Consider the following 17,287-nt stretch of genomic DNA (forward strand, 5'->3'; position numbering starts at 1 on the left):
GGAACAGAAGGAAAAGTTTTTCTCTAGGGAGATGAGACAAATACTGATTCTTGAAAAAAGGGAAGAGTTTAAGGGCAACAGTGATGTGTTTGGGCTGCTGCAGGAAATGAGGATTGGAGAATGCCAGATGGGTGGGCCTGCCTAACAAAGTTCAGGCCATGAGGTATTAGCTTGTTTTCTGGAATGAATGAATTATACAGTTTTCTACTGACCTTTTCATCACATTTGCAGATGTCCATTCCCTTGAGTGGTTCCCTTCTGCTATGCTGGGAAGATGCCAAACTTTTAAACTTCAGATAACTGCTTTTGAATGTCTGCTTTCACATTGCATAGGCATGAGATGTTCGGCCACATAATTTTTTTTTCTTTTTTTTTTTCACACAAGGTTTCGCTGTGTCGCCTAGGCTGGAGTGCAGTGGTGTGGTTTCAGCTCACTGCAACCTCCGCCTCCCAGGCTCAAGCGATCTTCCCACCTCAGCCTCCCAAGTAACTGGGACTACAGGCACATGCCACTACTCCCAACTAATTTTTGTGGTTTTTGTAGATATGAGTTTTCTTTTTTTTTTTTTTGAGACGGAGTCTCGCTCTGTCGCCCAGGCTGGAGTGCAGTGGCCGGATCTCAGCTCACTGCAAGCTCCGCCTCCTGGGTTTATGCCATTCTTCTGCCTCAGCCTCCCAAGTAGCTGGGACTACAGGCGCCCGCTACCTCGCCCAGCTAGTTTTTTTGTATTTTTTTAGTAGAGACGGGGTTTCACCGTGTTAGCCAGGCTGGTCTCGATCTCCTGACCTCGTGATCCGCCCATCTTGGCCTCCCAAAGTGCTGGGATTACAGGCTTGAGCCACCGCGCCCGGCCGTAGAGATGAGTTTTCGCCATGTTACCCAGGATGGTCTTGAACTCCTGGGCTCAAGCAATCTGCTTGCCTCAGCCTCCCACAGTGCTCGGATTATAGGCATGAACCACCGCACCCAGCAGCCACAGAACTTTTGATGTGAGTTGGATGGGCAAGTAATTGAATCTTTCAGGAACCAGACAGAACCCTACTAACCAAGAGTCCACCATTCTCTGATGCTGCAGACTTTGAGCAGTTCCTATCTGATAGTTTACCTAGAGGCTTGTTCATTGTCCTTTTAAACTGGTATTTTCTTAATTAGGTAAGTAGTGCTTATATATGGTACAAAATTAAAAGGTAAAGCAAAAAAGTAGATGGTAAAAAGTATGTTTCTTTGTCACCTTGAGTCTCAGTCACTCAGTTCGCTCCAGAGGCACTGTTTCCAGTTTCTTTTGTATCCTTCCAAAAACAGTGTTTATTATATTCATATACAATTGAATGTTTATTGAAAGTTTGATCCATGAGAAAGTCCTCATGAGAAAAGCAGGTCATCCAAATTTAACAGCAATATAAGGTTGATTTATTGTCTGAACACCATAATTACAAAAACTTGCAGAGTTATGAAAATGTTATTTGCCCATCAGAAATAACTAAATTGCCGGGTGTGGTGGCTCACGCCTGTAATCCCAGCACTTTTGGAGGCCGAGGCAAGTGGATCACGAGGTCAGATCGAGACCATCCTGGCTAACATGGTGAAACCCCGTCTCTATTAAAAAAAAAATACAAAAAATTAGTTGGGCATGGTGGCTGGTGCCTGTAGTCCCAGCTGTTCAGGAGGCTGAGGCAGGAGAATGGTGTGAACCCGGGAGGCAGAGCTTGCAGTGAGCTGAGATCACACCACTACACTCCAGTCTGGGCCACAGCGCGAGACTCCGTCTCAAAAAAAAAAAAAAGAAAGAAAAGAAAAAGAAATAACTAAATCAGCCACGTTCCAGCCTATTCTTAGCAGGAGGGTGGCTAGTGCTAGAACAGGCTTTTAAAGGTCTCATCTTATGCAGCAGATGATGTCTGAATCTTGTGAAGTTGTCTGTAATTTAGGATTCTTTGTATGCCGACTTATTTCTTGAAATAGGAGAGCCAGCATGGCTTAGTGGAAAGAACAGGAGTTTTGAAGCCATGTTCAGATCCGAGCTCTGTCACTGAAAACAGCTATGCTTTGGCTAAGTTACAAATCTAAGCCTTTTTGGGCTGGGCGCAGTGGCTCATGCCTGTAATCCCAGCACTTTGGGAGACTGAAGCAGGTGAATCACCTGATGTCGTGAGTTCGAGACAAGCCTGGCCAACATGGTGAAACCACGTCTCTACTAAAAATATAAAATTAGCCGGGTGTGGTGGCGGCCACCTGTAGTCCCAGCTACTCAGAAGGCTGAGATAGGAGAATTGCTTGAACCCAGGAGGCGGAGGCTGCAGTGAGCCAAGATCGCCACCACTGCACTCCAGCCTGGGCGAGACAGAGCAAGACTCTGTCTCAAAAAAAAAAAAAAGAACAAAAAAACAAATTATAAGCCTTTTTAAAATATGTACAATAGATTTTAAAATACCTATATTCAGTGTCATGAGCATTAAATGAGACAGATAATTCAAAGCACCTAGTCCAATGTCTGGCAGGTGGCAATCACTCCAGCAGTGGTGGCAGCAGTAGTATTGGTGGCCATACGTAGTGTACATTCCATATACACTACCTGGCAAAGGAGTAATAAATCCTCCTAGGGTTTTCAGCTGCCCCAGTAACTTCCAGGCTTCCAGAGTAGCTTGGAAAGGGGCTCTATGACAGCACATCTTCATGACTCTGCATGCCTGTTTTTACCTACAGGACTGCGTTTAGGAAGGAAGGGCTCCTCGGCTCAGTGCACAATAGTGTTTCAGTCAATTCTTTTTTTTTTTTTTTTTTTTTTTTTTTTTGAGACGGAGTCTCACTCTGTCGCCCGGGTTGGAGTGCAGTGGCCGGATCTCAGCTCACTGCAAGCTCCGCCTCCTGGGTTCACGCCATTCTCCTGCCTCAGCCTCCCAAGTAGCTGGGACTACAGGCGCCCGCCACCTCGCCCGGCTAGTTTTTTTTTTTTTGTATTTTTTAGTAGAGACGGGGTTTCACAGTGTTAGCCAGGATGGTCTCGATCTTCTGACCTTGTGATCCACCCGTCTCGGCCTCCCAAAGTGCTGGGATTACAGGCTTGAGCCACCGCGCCCGGCCTCAGTCAATTCTTGTTTACTTGATGCTGCTGGGGGGCCTCTGAGGCTTTTCCTTTAGTGGTGCTTCTCAAACTTTTTGGCCTCAAGACCTGTTTACACATTTAAAAACTATGGAGGACCTGAGGGACTTAACATTTATATAAGTTATAGCTACTGATATTTGCCATGTTAGAAATTAAAACATCAAATTTTAACATATTAATTTTTTTATTATTATTGAGACAAGGTCTCACTCTTCACTCAAGCTGTAGTGCAATGGTGCAATTATAGCTCACTGTAACCTTGAACTTGTGGGTTCAAGCAATCCTCCCTCCTCAGCCTCCTAAGTAGCTAGGACTATAGGAGATAGCACCATGTCAAAATTGTTTTTTGTAGAGATGGGGGTCTCACTGTTTTGCCCAGGCTGCTCTGGAACTCCTGGCCTCAAGTGATCCTCCTGCTTTAGCCTCCCAAAGCGCTGGGATTATAAGCGTGAGTCACTGCATCTGGCCAACATATTTATTTTAAATTCATATAAAAAGAGCAACAAGAAACCCATAACATGTTACCATAATATTTATATGAGAAATAGCTGTTTTTTCCAAAACTAACAAAAAATGGAAGAGTAACATTGTGTTACATTTTGGGAAAATTCCTTGATCTCTGGCTTAATAGAAGACAAATGCATTCTCATAATACTACTGCATTCAATCTGATGTGATGTTGTTTTAGATTAATTACAGGAAGAAAATTCAGCCTTACAGAGATTCACAGTTAGAAAAGACCTGCTGGGGTGGCCGGGTGTGGTGGCTCATGCCTGTAATCCCAGCACTTTGGGAGGCCAAGGCAAGTGGATCACAAGGTTAGGAGTTTGTGACCAGCCTGGCCAAGATGGTAAAACCCCGTCTCCACTGAAAATGCAAAAATTAGCTGGGTGCAGTGGCAGGCACCTGTAATCCCAGCTATGCAGGAGGCTGAGGCAGGAGAATTGCTTGAACCTGGGAGATAGAGGTTGCAGTGAGCCGAGATCATGCCACTGCGCTCTAGCCTGGGCGACAGAGTAAGATTCCATCTCAAAAGAAGAAAGAAAGAAAAGAAAGGAAGAACCTGCTGGGGGAGTCTCAGGGATTCCCCAGGGTCCTTGGACCACACCACCCAGAGTTCGATTTGTTTCCTGAAGACTTTAGCACATTGAGGGCAGAGACTATTTCTTCATTTGGTGGGTCACGAATGGGGACAGTTTTCATTCAATGTGTGATAAAATGCTTTTGACAGATTGACTGATAGAGGGAGCTATAGGCCAATACTAGCCCAAATATATTAAACTGAGATACTAACTTTTCTCATTTCACAGATGAAACCAACAGATTTAGACAGAATTGGTGTCTAAAGAGTTACGTCCCTAGTCGGGTGCAGTGGCTCACACCTGTAATCCCAGCACTTTGGGAGGCCAAGACAGGTGGATCACCTGAAGTCAGGAGTTCGAGACCATCCTGGCCAACATGGCAAAACCCCATCTCTACCAAAAATACAAAAAAAAAAAAAAAAAAAAATTAGCTGGGCATGTGGCACGTGCCTGTAATCCCAGTTACTCAGAAGGCTGAGGCAGAAGAATCACTTGAACTCAGGAGGCGGAGGTTGCAGTGAGCCGAGATTGCGCCACGGCACTCCAGCCTGGGCAACAAGAGCGAAACTCCGTCTCAAAAAAAAAAAAAAAAAAAAAAAAAAGAGTTACATCCTTGCACTTCCAGACATTGCTTCTCAAAGAGGCTGCCTAGAAGATAAAGCAAAGGTTAGACACAAAAATGGATCAATTTAAGACAAAAGTTTGCATTTGTTTAAGAAATGGGAAAGAATTCACAATAACCAAAAAGTGCAAGCAACCCCAATGTCCATCGATGGATGAATGGATAAACAAAATGTGCTATATACACACATGGAATGTTATTCAGCCTTAAAAAGGAAGGGGACAGGCCGGGCGCGGTGGCTCACGTCTGTAATCCCTGCACTCTGGGAGGCTGAGACGGACGGATCACGAGGTCAGGAGATTGAGACCATCCTGGCTAACACAGTGAAACCCCATCTCTACTAAAAAATACAGAAAATTAGCCAGGAGTGGTGGCGGATGCCTGTAGTCCCAGCTACTCGGGAGGCTGAGGCGGGAGAATGGGGTGAACCTGGGAGGCAGAGCTTGAAGTGAGCCAAGATCCTGCCACTGCATTCCAGCCTGGGCACACGCCACTGGACTCCAGCCTGGGCAACAGAGCGAGACTGTGTCTCAAAAAAAAAAAGACATTCTGATACTTGCACAACATGGATGAGTCTTAAGGATATTATGTTAAGTGAATAAGTCAGCCACAAAAGGACAAATGCTATATAATTCCTCTTGAAGGAACCTAGAGTAGTCAAACTCATAGAGACAGAAAGTAGAATGGTGTTTGCCATGGGCTAGGAGAGGGAATATGGGAGGTGGTTGTTTTGTTTGTTTGTTTTTTGAGACAGAGTCTTGCTTTGTCACCAGGCTGGAGTGCAGTGGCGTGATCACAGCTCACTGCAGCCTTTACCTCCTGGGCTCAAGCAATCCTCCCACCTCAGCCTCCGCAGTAGCTGGGACTACAGGCATGCACCATCATGCCCAGCTAGTTTTTGGTTTAAATTTTTTGTAGAGATGGGGATCTCACCACTGCACCTGGCCAGAGGTGGTTGTTTAAGGGATATGAAAAAGTTCTGGGCTGGGCACAGTGGCTCACGCCTGTAATCTCAGCACTTTGGAAGGCCTAGGTGGGCAGATGACTTGAGCTGAAGAGATTGAGACCATCTGAGGCAACATGGCTAAACCCCATCTCTACAAAAAATACAAAAAATTAGCAGGGCGTGGTGGTGCATACCTATAGTCCCAACTACTGGGAGGCTGAAGTGGGAGGATCACCTGAGCCCAGAAAGTCAAGGCAGCGAGCCGTGATCATGCCACTGCACTCCAGCCTGGGTAATGGGGTGAGAGCCTGTCTCAAAAAAAAAAAAAAAAAAAATGAAAAAGGAAGAAAGAAAGAAAAGAAAAAAGTTCTGGAGATTGGTTACATAACAATGTGAATATACTTAATGTACACTTTAAAAAGGTTAAGGGCTGGGTGTGGTGGCTCACACCCCGTCTCCACTAAAAAAACAAAACTTAGCTGGGTGTGGTGGCGCACGCCTGTAGTCCCAGCTACTTGGGAGGCTGAGGCAGGAGAATCATTTGAACCCGGAAAGTGGAGGTTGCAGTGAGCCAAGACCACACCACTGCACTGCAACCTGGATGACAGCGAGACTCTATCTCTAAATAAATAAATAAAATAAAATAAAATAAAATAAAAAGGTTAGGATAGTAACTTATATGTTACCCATATTTTCCATTATTAAAAGGAAAGGGCCTGAATGCGGCAGCTCATACCTGTAATCCTAGCACTTTGGGAGGCCAAGGCAGGAGGGTCCCTTGAGGCAGGAGTTTGAGACCAGCCTGGGCAACATTGTGAAACCTCATCTCTATACACACACACACACACACACACAATTAGGCCGGCATAGTGTCATGCACCTGTAGTCCTAGCTACTCTGGAGGCTGAGGTGGGAAGATCCCTTGAGCCCAGGAGTTCAAGGCTGTAGTAAGCTATGAATGTAACACTACACTCCAGCCTGGGTGACAGAGCACGACTGTCTCAAAAAAAAGAAAGAAACGGGCTGTGCGTGGTGGCTCACTCCTATTATCCCAGCACTTTGGGAGGCCGAGGCGAGTGGATCACTTGAGGTCAGGACTTTGAGACCAGCCTGGCCAACATGGTGAAACCCCGTCTCTACTAAAAATACAAAAACAAAAAACAAAACAAAAAAAACAGCTGGGTGTGGTGGAGGGTGTCGGTAATCCCAGCTACTCAGGAGGCTGAGGCAGTAGAATCGCTTGAACCTGGGAGGTGGAGGTTGCAGTGAGCCAACGTTGTGCTACTGCACTCCAGCCTGGGCAACATAGCGAGATTCCATCCAAAAAAAAAAAAAAAAAAGAGAGAGAGAGAGAGGAAGAGAGGGAGGGAGGGAGGGAGAAATGAGCTGAAGTTCAAGTTAAAGTTCAAGTAGAAAGTAGAAATTAACTTCTTTCTCTAGTTTTGTTCTGACTGACCTCACCCTTCTTAGCTACTCAATTCAATTGCACAATTATTTACTGAGCACATTCTATGTATAAAGTCCTCCCAGAAACAAAGATCAGTGAAACAGTGCCTGTTCTCAAGGAGTTGGCCCTCTAGTAGAGCGTTGGTCAAGATACATATACAACAAGGCCAAAGAGAAGCGCTAGCAGGATGAAATAGGTCTTGGAGAAGGTGGTGCTTGGACTAGAACTTAAGGACCATAGGATTTCTGCTGGGGCTAAGTTTTGGGGAAGCATTATGAGCACAAAGGAGACAAACTAGTTTCCTACATTGCTGATCAGGTTAGAGGCTTAGAATCATGTCCGAAAAGTTGGTGCAGATGTTGAAGATTATTGGTCCAGTTTCCCATTTAATAACAGGAATCCATTCTACTTGATGAAAGAAATCAGGAGGTAATGCAATTTGGCTACTGCAAGGAAACCATGGTCCCCGGTAAAGCACATTGCATTTATAGACCTGCTTTCTATCTTGCTTTCACCTGTAAGCTTTATCATCAAGCTCCTCAACCTCTCTGAGAACTGGCTTCCTTGTCTATTCCAAACTTGGTGCATACTATAACTAACATATGTGAAAATTCTCAGCAAGCGTTATAAGCCCTGTGTATCAGCTCAGCACGGTGGCTTATGCCAGTAATTCCAGCACTTTGGGAGGCTGAGGTGGAGGATCCCTTCAGGCCAGGAGTTTAAGACCTGCCAGGGCAACATAGCGAGGCTCTCTCGCTACAAAAAATTTTTAAAATTAGCCAGGTGTGGTGGTGCACACCTGTAGTCCCAGCTCCTCAGGAGGCTGAGACAGAAGGATGGCTTGAGCCCAGGAGTTCCAGTCTGCAGTGAGCTATGGAGCACCACTGCACTTCAGCCTGGGTGACAGAGCAGGGCCCTGTCTCAAAAAAAACAAAAGCAAACAAAACTGTTTTTACTTTTTTGTTTTGTTGTTTTGAGGCAGAGTCATGCTCTGTTGCCCAGGCTGGAGTGCAGTGGTGCAATCTCAGCTCACTATAACCTCTGCCTCCCAGGGGTTCAAGCGATTCTCGTTCCTCAGCCTCCTGAGTGGCTGGGACTACAGGTGCATACCTGGCCAATTTTTGTATTTTTAGTAGAGATGGGATTTCACCATGTTGCCCAGGCTGGTCTCGAACTACTGACCTCAGGTGATCTGCCCACCTCATCCTCCTAAAGTGCTGGCATTACAGGTGTGAGCCACCATGCCTGACCTGTTTTTCTTCTTACTATTCTGGCTAATTTCTACTTGTCTTTCAAGGCTCAGCAAGGACTAGTTGGGTGGAAAGCCTTGCAGGGTCGTCCACTTACTTTCACACTGCATTGAATGGCCTGTTTGCAAGGCCATCTGCTCCCCAGAATGTGAACTCCCTCAGGGGTGCCTGATTGACTTCTGTAACTCCAGAACCTGGCACAGTGCACAAGATAAACAGTGGTCACTAGTTAAAAGCTCTGGCCTTGAAAATCAGATCATCAGGGGTTGAATCCTGGCCTTGCCACTTACTATGTGACTTTGGGCAAGATCCTTCGTCTCCTCCCTGGGCCTCAGTTTCTTTAACTGCAAAGTGGGGATAATAATTACAATTACCTCATAGGCTGAAGTAAGGAGTTCAACACGGGCTCATGCACTTTTTTTTTTTCTTTTGAGACGGAGTCTTGTTCTGTCACCCAGGCTGGAGTGCAGTGGCAGGATCTCGGCTCACTGCAACCTCCACCTCCCGAGGGTTCAAGCGATTCTCCTGCCTCAGCCTCCTGAGTAGCTGGGACCACAGGCGCGCACCACCACACCAGGCTAATTTTTGTATTTTAGTAGACAGGGTTACACCATGTTGGCCAGGCTGGTCTCGAACTCCTGACCTCAAGTGATCCACCTGCCTCAGCCTCCCAAAGTGCTGGGATTACAAGCGTGAGCCCCTCCCCCGCGCCTTAGGTTCATGAACTTAAAGATCATGATCCAGTGCCAGGCACACGGGAATTCAGAATAGTAATAGAGAACTATTGTTAAGTTCTCTGTCTGTTGCATAAGTAGACGAGGCTGTAAATAACTGCACTCTGTCTAAAAGGGCCAAGTTCTCATCAGAACACTTTGCTGAGCCCGTGGTGACCGAACCCCTGGCTCTGGGGTGAGCGACATGCCTCTAAGGACCTGCAACCAGGAGACAGCCAGGTGAAGGCGGGGCTCTGCCTCTGGGCTCCTCGAGGGGCGGAGGCCGGCGCGCGGGTCACGTGGGGGCGCGGGAGGCGGGGCTTGCACACGCTGGTCACGTGGTCAGCTATTGACACTTCCTGGTGGGATCCGAGTGAGGCGGCGGGTAGGGGCTGTCGCTCAGGCGGTGACCATGGCGTATCAAGGCCTCACGGTGCCTCTCATTGTGATGAGCGTGTTCTGGGGCTTCGTCGGCTTCTTGGTGCCTTGGTTCATCCCTAAGGGTCCTAACCGGGGGTAAGTGCGCGAGGCCCGCCTTGGGAGGAACGCGCGGTGAGGAGCGAGCAGGCCGGGGCGGGGACAGGCACGACCCCCACACGGGTCACAGAATGTTGCATGGGCGCCCCCCGCGCTGCAGAGTCAGGCCCTCGCCCCAGCGGAACTCCTTGTGTTCCTTTTCGCAGCAGCTTCAGTGTCCTCCGGCCTGAGCGAGTGGAGGGTGACCTTTGGTGGACCCTCCTTGGAAACGAGTTTCAGGGGAATTTTTTTCTCATCATAGTCCTGTGTGGGGAGGTGCAGTCGGAAATGAGCAGGCCGAATCTGGGAGACACTGGGGTTTGTCCCTAGTCGACTCTCCTCCTTTAGCCCTGCCTTCCACCCACATGAGGCCTCGTTTGCCTGAACTTAAGGATCAAATAAATAAAACAGAAATTGCCCTCTCTGCCTCCCATCCTGTCGCGGTTACGTACAGAACAAGCTCGTTGGACGACATTGAGCCAGGCCTTGCATCTAGTGGGCTCCAGGAGGCGGTTGGGGCCTGATCTAAAGCGAGATTGATTACCAAAGAGCAGGAGGTATTGTTGAGAAAGCTCTGCGTCATACCTTTTGGAGGGCGCTCCGGCTCTTGTATGTGAGTGTAAGAAATCCTTAGAATGATTGGCTAGGAAAAAACATTTTTTTTTTCAGACTTCTTTGTTGGAGAGAGCTTTGTCTATTTTGGAATTAAACTTTTTAACTGTGGTATAAAATGAGCCTTAATCTTCAAAGGAACCTTGGAACGCCCTCTTTCTGGTTCCTGTTTTGCTTTTTAGTCATTTTTCTCTCAGTTCAAGATGATGAGAGGTGAAACTTCGACTGAAGTCAGTTTGTCAGAAACACCATCTCTTGCTTTATTCCTTCAACTTAATTGGTGGCTTCATAGTGCCTGGTTTTCACAGTACCTTGTATGCACAGGAGGCACCCAGTAAATACCTGTTGAGTGGATAGTTCTATTGTCTTTATTAAAAGAAAAAGATTTTTGGCCGGGCGCGGTGGCTCATGCCTGTAGTCCCAGCACTTTGGGAGATCGAGGCGTGCGGATCACCAGGTCAGGAGATCGAGACCAGTCTGGCTAAGATGGTGAAACCCCGTCTCTACTAAAAGTACAAAAAATCAGCCGGGCGTGGTGGCGGGCGCCTGTAGTCCCAGCTACTTGGGAGGCTGAGGAAAGAGAATGGCATGAACCCGGGAGGCGGAGCTTGTGGTGAGCCGAGATCGCTGCACTGCACTCCAGCCTGGGTGACAAAGCAAGACTCCGTCTCAAAAAAAAAAAAAAAAAGATTTTTATTACTTCCCTAATATTTTGTGACCTGAACCCCTTTTGCTCCCTGGAATGCATTTGCTTTATTAGTTTAAACTTATATTTTTTTTAAAAAAAGAAACATGGTAGGTGAATTTTTATCGTTTAAGTACCAAGTTCCTCCTCCCTGGTAACACCAGCTATATGGGGTCATCTCCCCTACCCATAGAGGTTGATGAACAGAGTCAGAATTCTGGCATTATTAAAGCAATTGTATTAACCTAATTTAATTAGACTTGTTTTTCCTACTGGAGTTAGAGAACAATAAAGTGCTGCTTTGATGGCAGTGACAATTCCTTTCTTAAAGACCATTCTCTCCCCTTCCTTTGGATGTCATTGCCATTATCCAGGGTAATGAAACCCATCCTATTTCCACTCAGTTTCTAGCTCTAGTGAGTGTCATGATTCAGGTATTTGACCAGCTAGTGATATGTAGACATGTGTCACTTAACAAAAGGGATACATTGTTGGCCAGGATGGTCTGGATCTCTTGACCTCGTGATCCACCCATCTCAACCTCCCAAAATGCTGGGATTACAGGTGTGAGCCACCATGCCCGGCTGGAAGATATGTTTTTTAAACAAAAAGAGGAGCAGAAGAAACTGGAGGAGCCGAAAGTGAAGGCCATGGGGAAGGGGCCCCGGTCATAGGTGGAATTAAGAAATCTGGCAACAAATAAGCTGTTCCATGTGCCTGAGGCGATCGATGGTGACCCTTGATTCCATTTGTATTTAAACATCTGGATTCCCAGCTATAACTTTTTTTTTTTTTTTGAGGCAGACACTCACTCTGTTGTCCAGGCTGGAGTGCAGTGGCACGATCTTGGCTCACTGCAACCTCCGCCTGCCGGATTCAAGCAATTCTCCTGCCTCAGCCTCCTGAGTAGCTGGGATTACAGGTGCCCATCACCATGCCTGGCTAATTTTTGTATTTTTGGTAGAGAAGGGGTTTCACCGTGTTGGCCAGGCTGGTCTCAAACTCCTGACCTCAGGTGATCCACCCGCCTCAGCCTCCCAAAGTGCTGGGACTACAGGTATGAGCTGCCACACCCAGCCCCCTGCCATAACATCTTTGCCACCTATACTTAGAATGAAGTGTTGTCTTGGAGCCTGTTGTACATTGTACATGTAAGAGTAAACTTTTGAAAACAAAACACACAGACACATTGTACAGCTGTATAATTTTTTTTTTTAAGAGACCCAGAGTCTCACTTTGTCACCCAGGCTGGAGTGCAGAGCCTCCATCATAGCTCACTGCAGCCTTAAACTCCAAGGCTCAAGGGATCCGTCCACCTCAGCCTCCCCACTAGCTGCTAGTACAGGCATGCACCACTACACCCAGCTAATTTGTTGTTGTTTTGAGACAGGGTCTCTCTTTGTTGCCCAGGCTGGTCTCCAACTCTTGGCCTCAAGCAGTCCTCCCACCTTGGCTTCCCAAAGTGCTAGGGTTACAGGCATAAGCCACCTCACCTGATCTATTTTCTTTCTTTATATCCTATCTTATAAGTTTTTTTCCATTTAAATTTTTTTTAACTTTTTAAACTTTTTTGTTAAAAACAAAAACACAAACACATTATTCTAGGCCTACATAGGCTCAGGATCATCAAGATGTCACTAGGTGATAAGAATGTTTCAGCTCCATTGTCATCTTATGGGACCACCTGTCTTTATGCATTCATTGATTGAAAGGTCAGTTGCCAAGTGCCTGTATTATCTGGGTCCAGTTCACAGCCTCTGCTGCAGTCCTTGCTTTTCCTGCTCTTGGCTGGATTGAGCAGGTCTTGAAACAGTGTCCTCCCCCCAAGAAGAGTTGCTGTAATACATTTTGAGAAACACTGTACCTAGGCAGATGATCCCTGTGACCTTGAACAATTTAGTTAACTTTTCCATGTTCCCATTTCCTCATTTTAAAATGGAAATATGCTTTTCTGTAGGGATTTTTTTAAAAAGGAAATATTAGTGCACAATTTAGTTAACTTTTCCATGTTCCCATTTCCTTATTTTAAAATGGAAATATGCTTTTCTGTGGGTAATTTTTAAGAAAGGAAATATTAATGCTGAATTAGTACTAGTTCCCCTTTACCTCTTGAAAATACTGCAAATCAAATTTTTCAGGATACATAAAGGAGCTGAAGTGCTTCACACTATGGTGAGTTGTTTTTGGGGTTTTTTTTTTTGAGACAGAGTCTTGCTCAGTTGCCCAGTCTGGAGTGCGGTGGTGCGATCTCGGCTCACTGAAACCTCCGCCTCCCAGTTTCAAGTGGCTTCTCATGCCTCAACCTCCTGAGTAGCTGGGACTAAAGGCGCATGTTACCATGCTTGACTAATTTTTGTATTTTTAGTAGAGACAGGGTTTTGCCATGCTGGCCAGGCTGTTCCCGGACTTTTGGCCTCAAGTAATCCACTTGCCTCGGCCTCCCAATGTGCTGGGATAATAGGCTCAAGCCACTGCACCTAGCTTGTGGTGAATTTTTAATACAGGGGACCATTTCTGATTTAAGTGATCAAAAATATCTTCAAACAAATAAAAATGGGCCTGACATGGTGGCTCACACCGGCACTTTGGGAGGCCAAGGTGGGAGGATCACTTGAAGCCAGGAAATAGAGACCAAGCCTGGGTAATAAAGCAAGACTTGGTCTCTACAAAAACAAATTTTTAAAAAAGTTATCTAGGCATGGTGGTGTAAACCTGTGGTCCCAGCTACTCAGGAGGCTGGGTGGATGGATTATTTGAGCCTAGGAGGTTGAGGCTGCAGTGAGCTATGATCATGCCAGTGCATTCTAGCCTAGGCAACAGAGTGAGACACCATCCCTTAAAAAAAAATTCCCTTCTGCCCTTTCTTTTACCTGCCTCATCAGGTCCTATAACCTCCTAATTACCCAGCTTTCAGCATTCTGGTGTGCAGGGATCTCTTGGGGAAGATAATTTAACGTCAAATATGCCTGTTTTTCTCCCTTCTTTCCTCCTCACAGGATTCCCTCATTTATCTCCTTACTGAAGTTTTTTTTTTTTTTTTTTTTTTTGAGACTAAGTCTTGCTCTGTCGCCCAGGCTGGAGTGCAATGGCACGATCTTGGCTGACTCCAACCTCTGCCTCCCAGGTTCAAGCGATTCTCCTGCCTCAGCCTCTTGAGTAGCTGGGATTACAGGCATGCGCCACCATGCCCAGCTCATTTTTATATTTTTTAGTAGAGATGGGGTTTTGCCATGTTGGCCAGGCTGGTCTCGAACTTCTGACCTCAGGCGATCCACCCACCTTGGCCTCCCAAAGTGCGAGGATGACAGGAGTTGGCCATCATGCCCGGCCGAAGATTTTCTTAAATTTGTTTTTTAAAACAGGGTCTTACTCTGTTGCCCAGGCTGGAGTGCAGTGGCACAGTCAATCATAGCCCACTGCAGCCTCAACCTGGGCTCACACAATCCTTCTGCCTCAGCCTCCAGCATAGCTGGGACAACAGGCATGCACCACCATGCCCAACCAATTAAAAAAAACGTGGTAGATACTGGGTCTCATTTTATTGCCTAGGCTGGTCTTGAACTCTTGACTTCAAGCAGTCCTCCCACCTTAGCCAACCAAAGTGCTAGGACTACAGATGTGAGCACTGTGCTCAGCCAGGAAAAACTTACCAATCTTTTCTTTTATTAAAAGAAAAAAAAATAGCCTACGATCACTTGGAAAAAACTCTTCAGAATTTATGGATGACCTAAATAAAGCCCCTTTGTTCTTTATTTTTGCAACTGAAAAGGGCCAGCTAAAATCAGGTCTGTGCCTGGAATCAGCTTTCCTGCCCATTCTAGTTTTTCATGATTTCCGTCTTTTCTCTAAAGGAATCCATAGATTCTCTAAAGCTTCCGTTTTCTCCAATGGCTTCCTAACCAGTAGATGTAGGGGAGGAGAAAAGGAAAGCACAGAGATGAGTTTGCCAGGAGTTCACTCAACTCCACTTTTCTGTTTTTGTTGTTTGTTTTAATTATTTTTATTTTATTTTTATTTTTTGATTATTTTAATTAAAAATAATAGAGGTGGGCTGGCCAGGCGTAGTGGCTCATGCCTGTAATCCCAGCACTTTGGAAGGCTGAGGCAGGTGGATCACTTGGTCAGGAATTCAAGACCAGCCTGGCCAACATGGTGAAATCTCGTCTCTACTAAAAATACAAAAATTAGCCGGGTGTGGTGGTTCATGCCTGTAGTCCCAGCTACTCCAGAGGCTGAGGCAGGAGAATTGCTTGAGCCCGGGAGGCAGGGGTTGAGATTGCGTCACTGCACTCCAGCCTGGGCGACAGAGCAAGACTCCGTCTCAAAAATTTTTTTAAAAAGTTTAAAAAAATGGAGATGGAATCTCGCTCTGTTGGCCATGTTGGTCTTAAACACCTGGCCTCAGCCTCCCAAAGTGTTAAGATTACAGGCTTGAGCCACCATGCCTGTTTTTTTGTTTTTTGTTTTTTGTTTTTGCTTTTGTTTTAAAGGGTCTCCCTGTGTTGCCCAGGCCTCGAGTGCAGTAGTGTGATCATATCTCACTGCAGCCTTGATATCCTGGGCTCTAGTGATCCTCCGGCCTCAGCCTCCTGAGTAGTTGGGACTACAGGCATGCCACTGTGTCCAGCTAATTCCCCTTTTTTTCATGAATGCTTTAAAACATGTAGAAAAGTAGGATGAATAGTACAGTGCATGCCATATATTACCTCCTAGACTCAGTCATTGTTTGACGTATTCAGATTTGCTTTATCTATGAGTGTGTGTATATATAATTTTGCTGAACCATTTGAAAGTAAATTGCAGTTATCGTGGCATTTCACCACTCAGCATGCAGCTCCTAAGACCAAGCACATTAGGAGCTGATACGTTAATGAGGGAGCTTTTATATGAAACTATTAATATTAAGCAGGTAATACAAAGGAGCCTCAGCTCTTTCAGTTCTATGACATGGGCTTTTGGAGAAGAGAGAAGACAGGGAAGAGATCCCACAGTGGAGCACGGACTGGGGGAAGATGAGTAAAGGCTTGAAATTGAGAATCCTAGATATACTGTGCCTTGGGGGACAGTGAAGACGCCTGCCTTCAGGAATGAAGGACTGATGCTTGAACGTAGAGGGAGGTGAGAGGGGTGGGTGGAGGGAGTCAGTTACAAATGAAGCGGGGGACTTGATTGTGTAGGTCTTTAAACATTTTTATTGTGCAACTGTCAAAATCTCTTTAGCACAATCCCCCATACATATTTATTTCTATTTCATAAGTGTGATATGTAAATTATGTATTTCAAGGAATCTGACCAACTCTTACGACCTGCACTGCTGCCAGCCTGATCCACTTGGATGATTATAATTCCTCTCAACTGGTTTCTCTGCTTTCTTTTTGCCCGCTTCCTCCAGTCTCTTTCATCCCAGCAGAGAGATCCCATTAGAATTGGAATCAGATTTAGTCAGTCCTCTCCTCAAATCCCTCCAAATAACTTCCCTTTTCTTTCTTTATTATTTATTTATTTTTATTTATTTTTTTTTTAAATTTTTTTTGGAGACGGAGCTTCGCTCTGTCGCCCAGGCTGGAGTGCAGTGGCCGGATCTCAGCTCACTGCAAGCTCCGCCTCCCGGGTTTACGCCATTCTCCTGCCTCAGTCTCCAGAGTAGCTGGGACTACAGGCGCCCGCCACCTCGCCCGGCTAGTTTTTTGTATTTTTTACTAGAGATGGGGTTTCACCGTGTTAGCCAGGATGGTCTCGATCTCCTGACCTCGTGATCCGCCCGTCTCGGCCTCCCAAAGTGCTGGGATTCTCGGCCTCCCAAAGTGCTGGGATTACAGGCTTGAGCCACCGCGCCCGGCCTTATTTATTTATTTTTGAGACGGAGTTTCATCTGTCGCCCAGGCTGGAGTGCAGTGGCGCCATCTCGGCTTACTGCAAGCTCTGCCTCCCGGGTTCACGCCATTCTCCTGCTTCAGCCTCCTGAGTAGCTGGGACTACAGGCGTCTGCCACCACACCCGGCTAATGTTTTTGTATTTTTAGTAGAGATGGGGTTTCACCGTGTTAACCAGGATGGTCTTGATCTCCAGACCTCGTGATCCGCCCACCTCGGCCTCCCAAAGTGCTCCGATTACAGGCGTGAGTCACTGCACCCTGCCATAACTTTGCTTTTCACTCCGAGTCAAAGCCTTTTAAGAGTGAAAGTCCTTTCAGAGGCCACATGGCACCTCTTTGACCTCACCTTTCCCCAGGCTCCTTGCTCTCCTTCAGCCACACAGACCCCCTTCTTCTTTGAACTCCAGGTACCCTCTCATGAACTCCATGCCCAGC

General features: G+C 46.3%; 1 protein-coding gene across 1 annotated transcript in view; it reads left to right on the forward strand.

The window, feature by feature from the left end:
* The first annotated feature begins 9,479 nt into the window (after positions 1 to 9,479).
* Positions 9,480 to 17,287, forward strand: part of ATP6V0E1 (ATPase H+ transporting V0 subunit e1) — a 48,270-nt gene continuing 40,462 nt past the window's right edge. Inside the window, exon 1 of the mRNA XM_010373328.1 lies at positions 9,480 to 9,680. Coding sequence (XP_010371630.1) covers positions 9,577 to 9,680 — 104 coding nt within the window. The 5' untranslated portion in view covers positions 9,480 to 9,576. The remainder of the gene's footprint in view (positions 9,681 to 17,287) is intronic.

Source organism: Rhinopithecus roxellana, chromosome 3 (genome assembly GCF_007565055.1).
Source record: "Rhinopithecus roxellana isolate Shanxi Qingling chromosome 3, ASM756505v1, whole genome shotgun sequence".
Lineage (NCBI taxonomy): Eukaryota > Metazoa > Chordata > Mammalia > Primates > Cercopithecidae > Rhinopithecus > Rhinopithecus roxellana.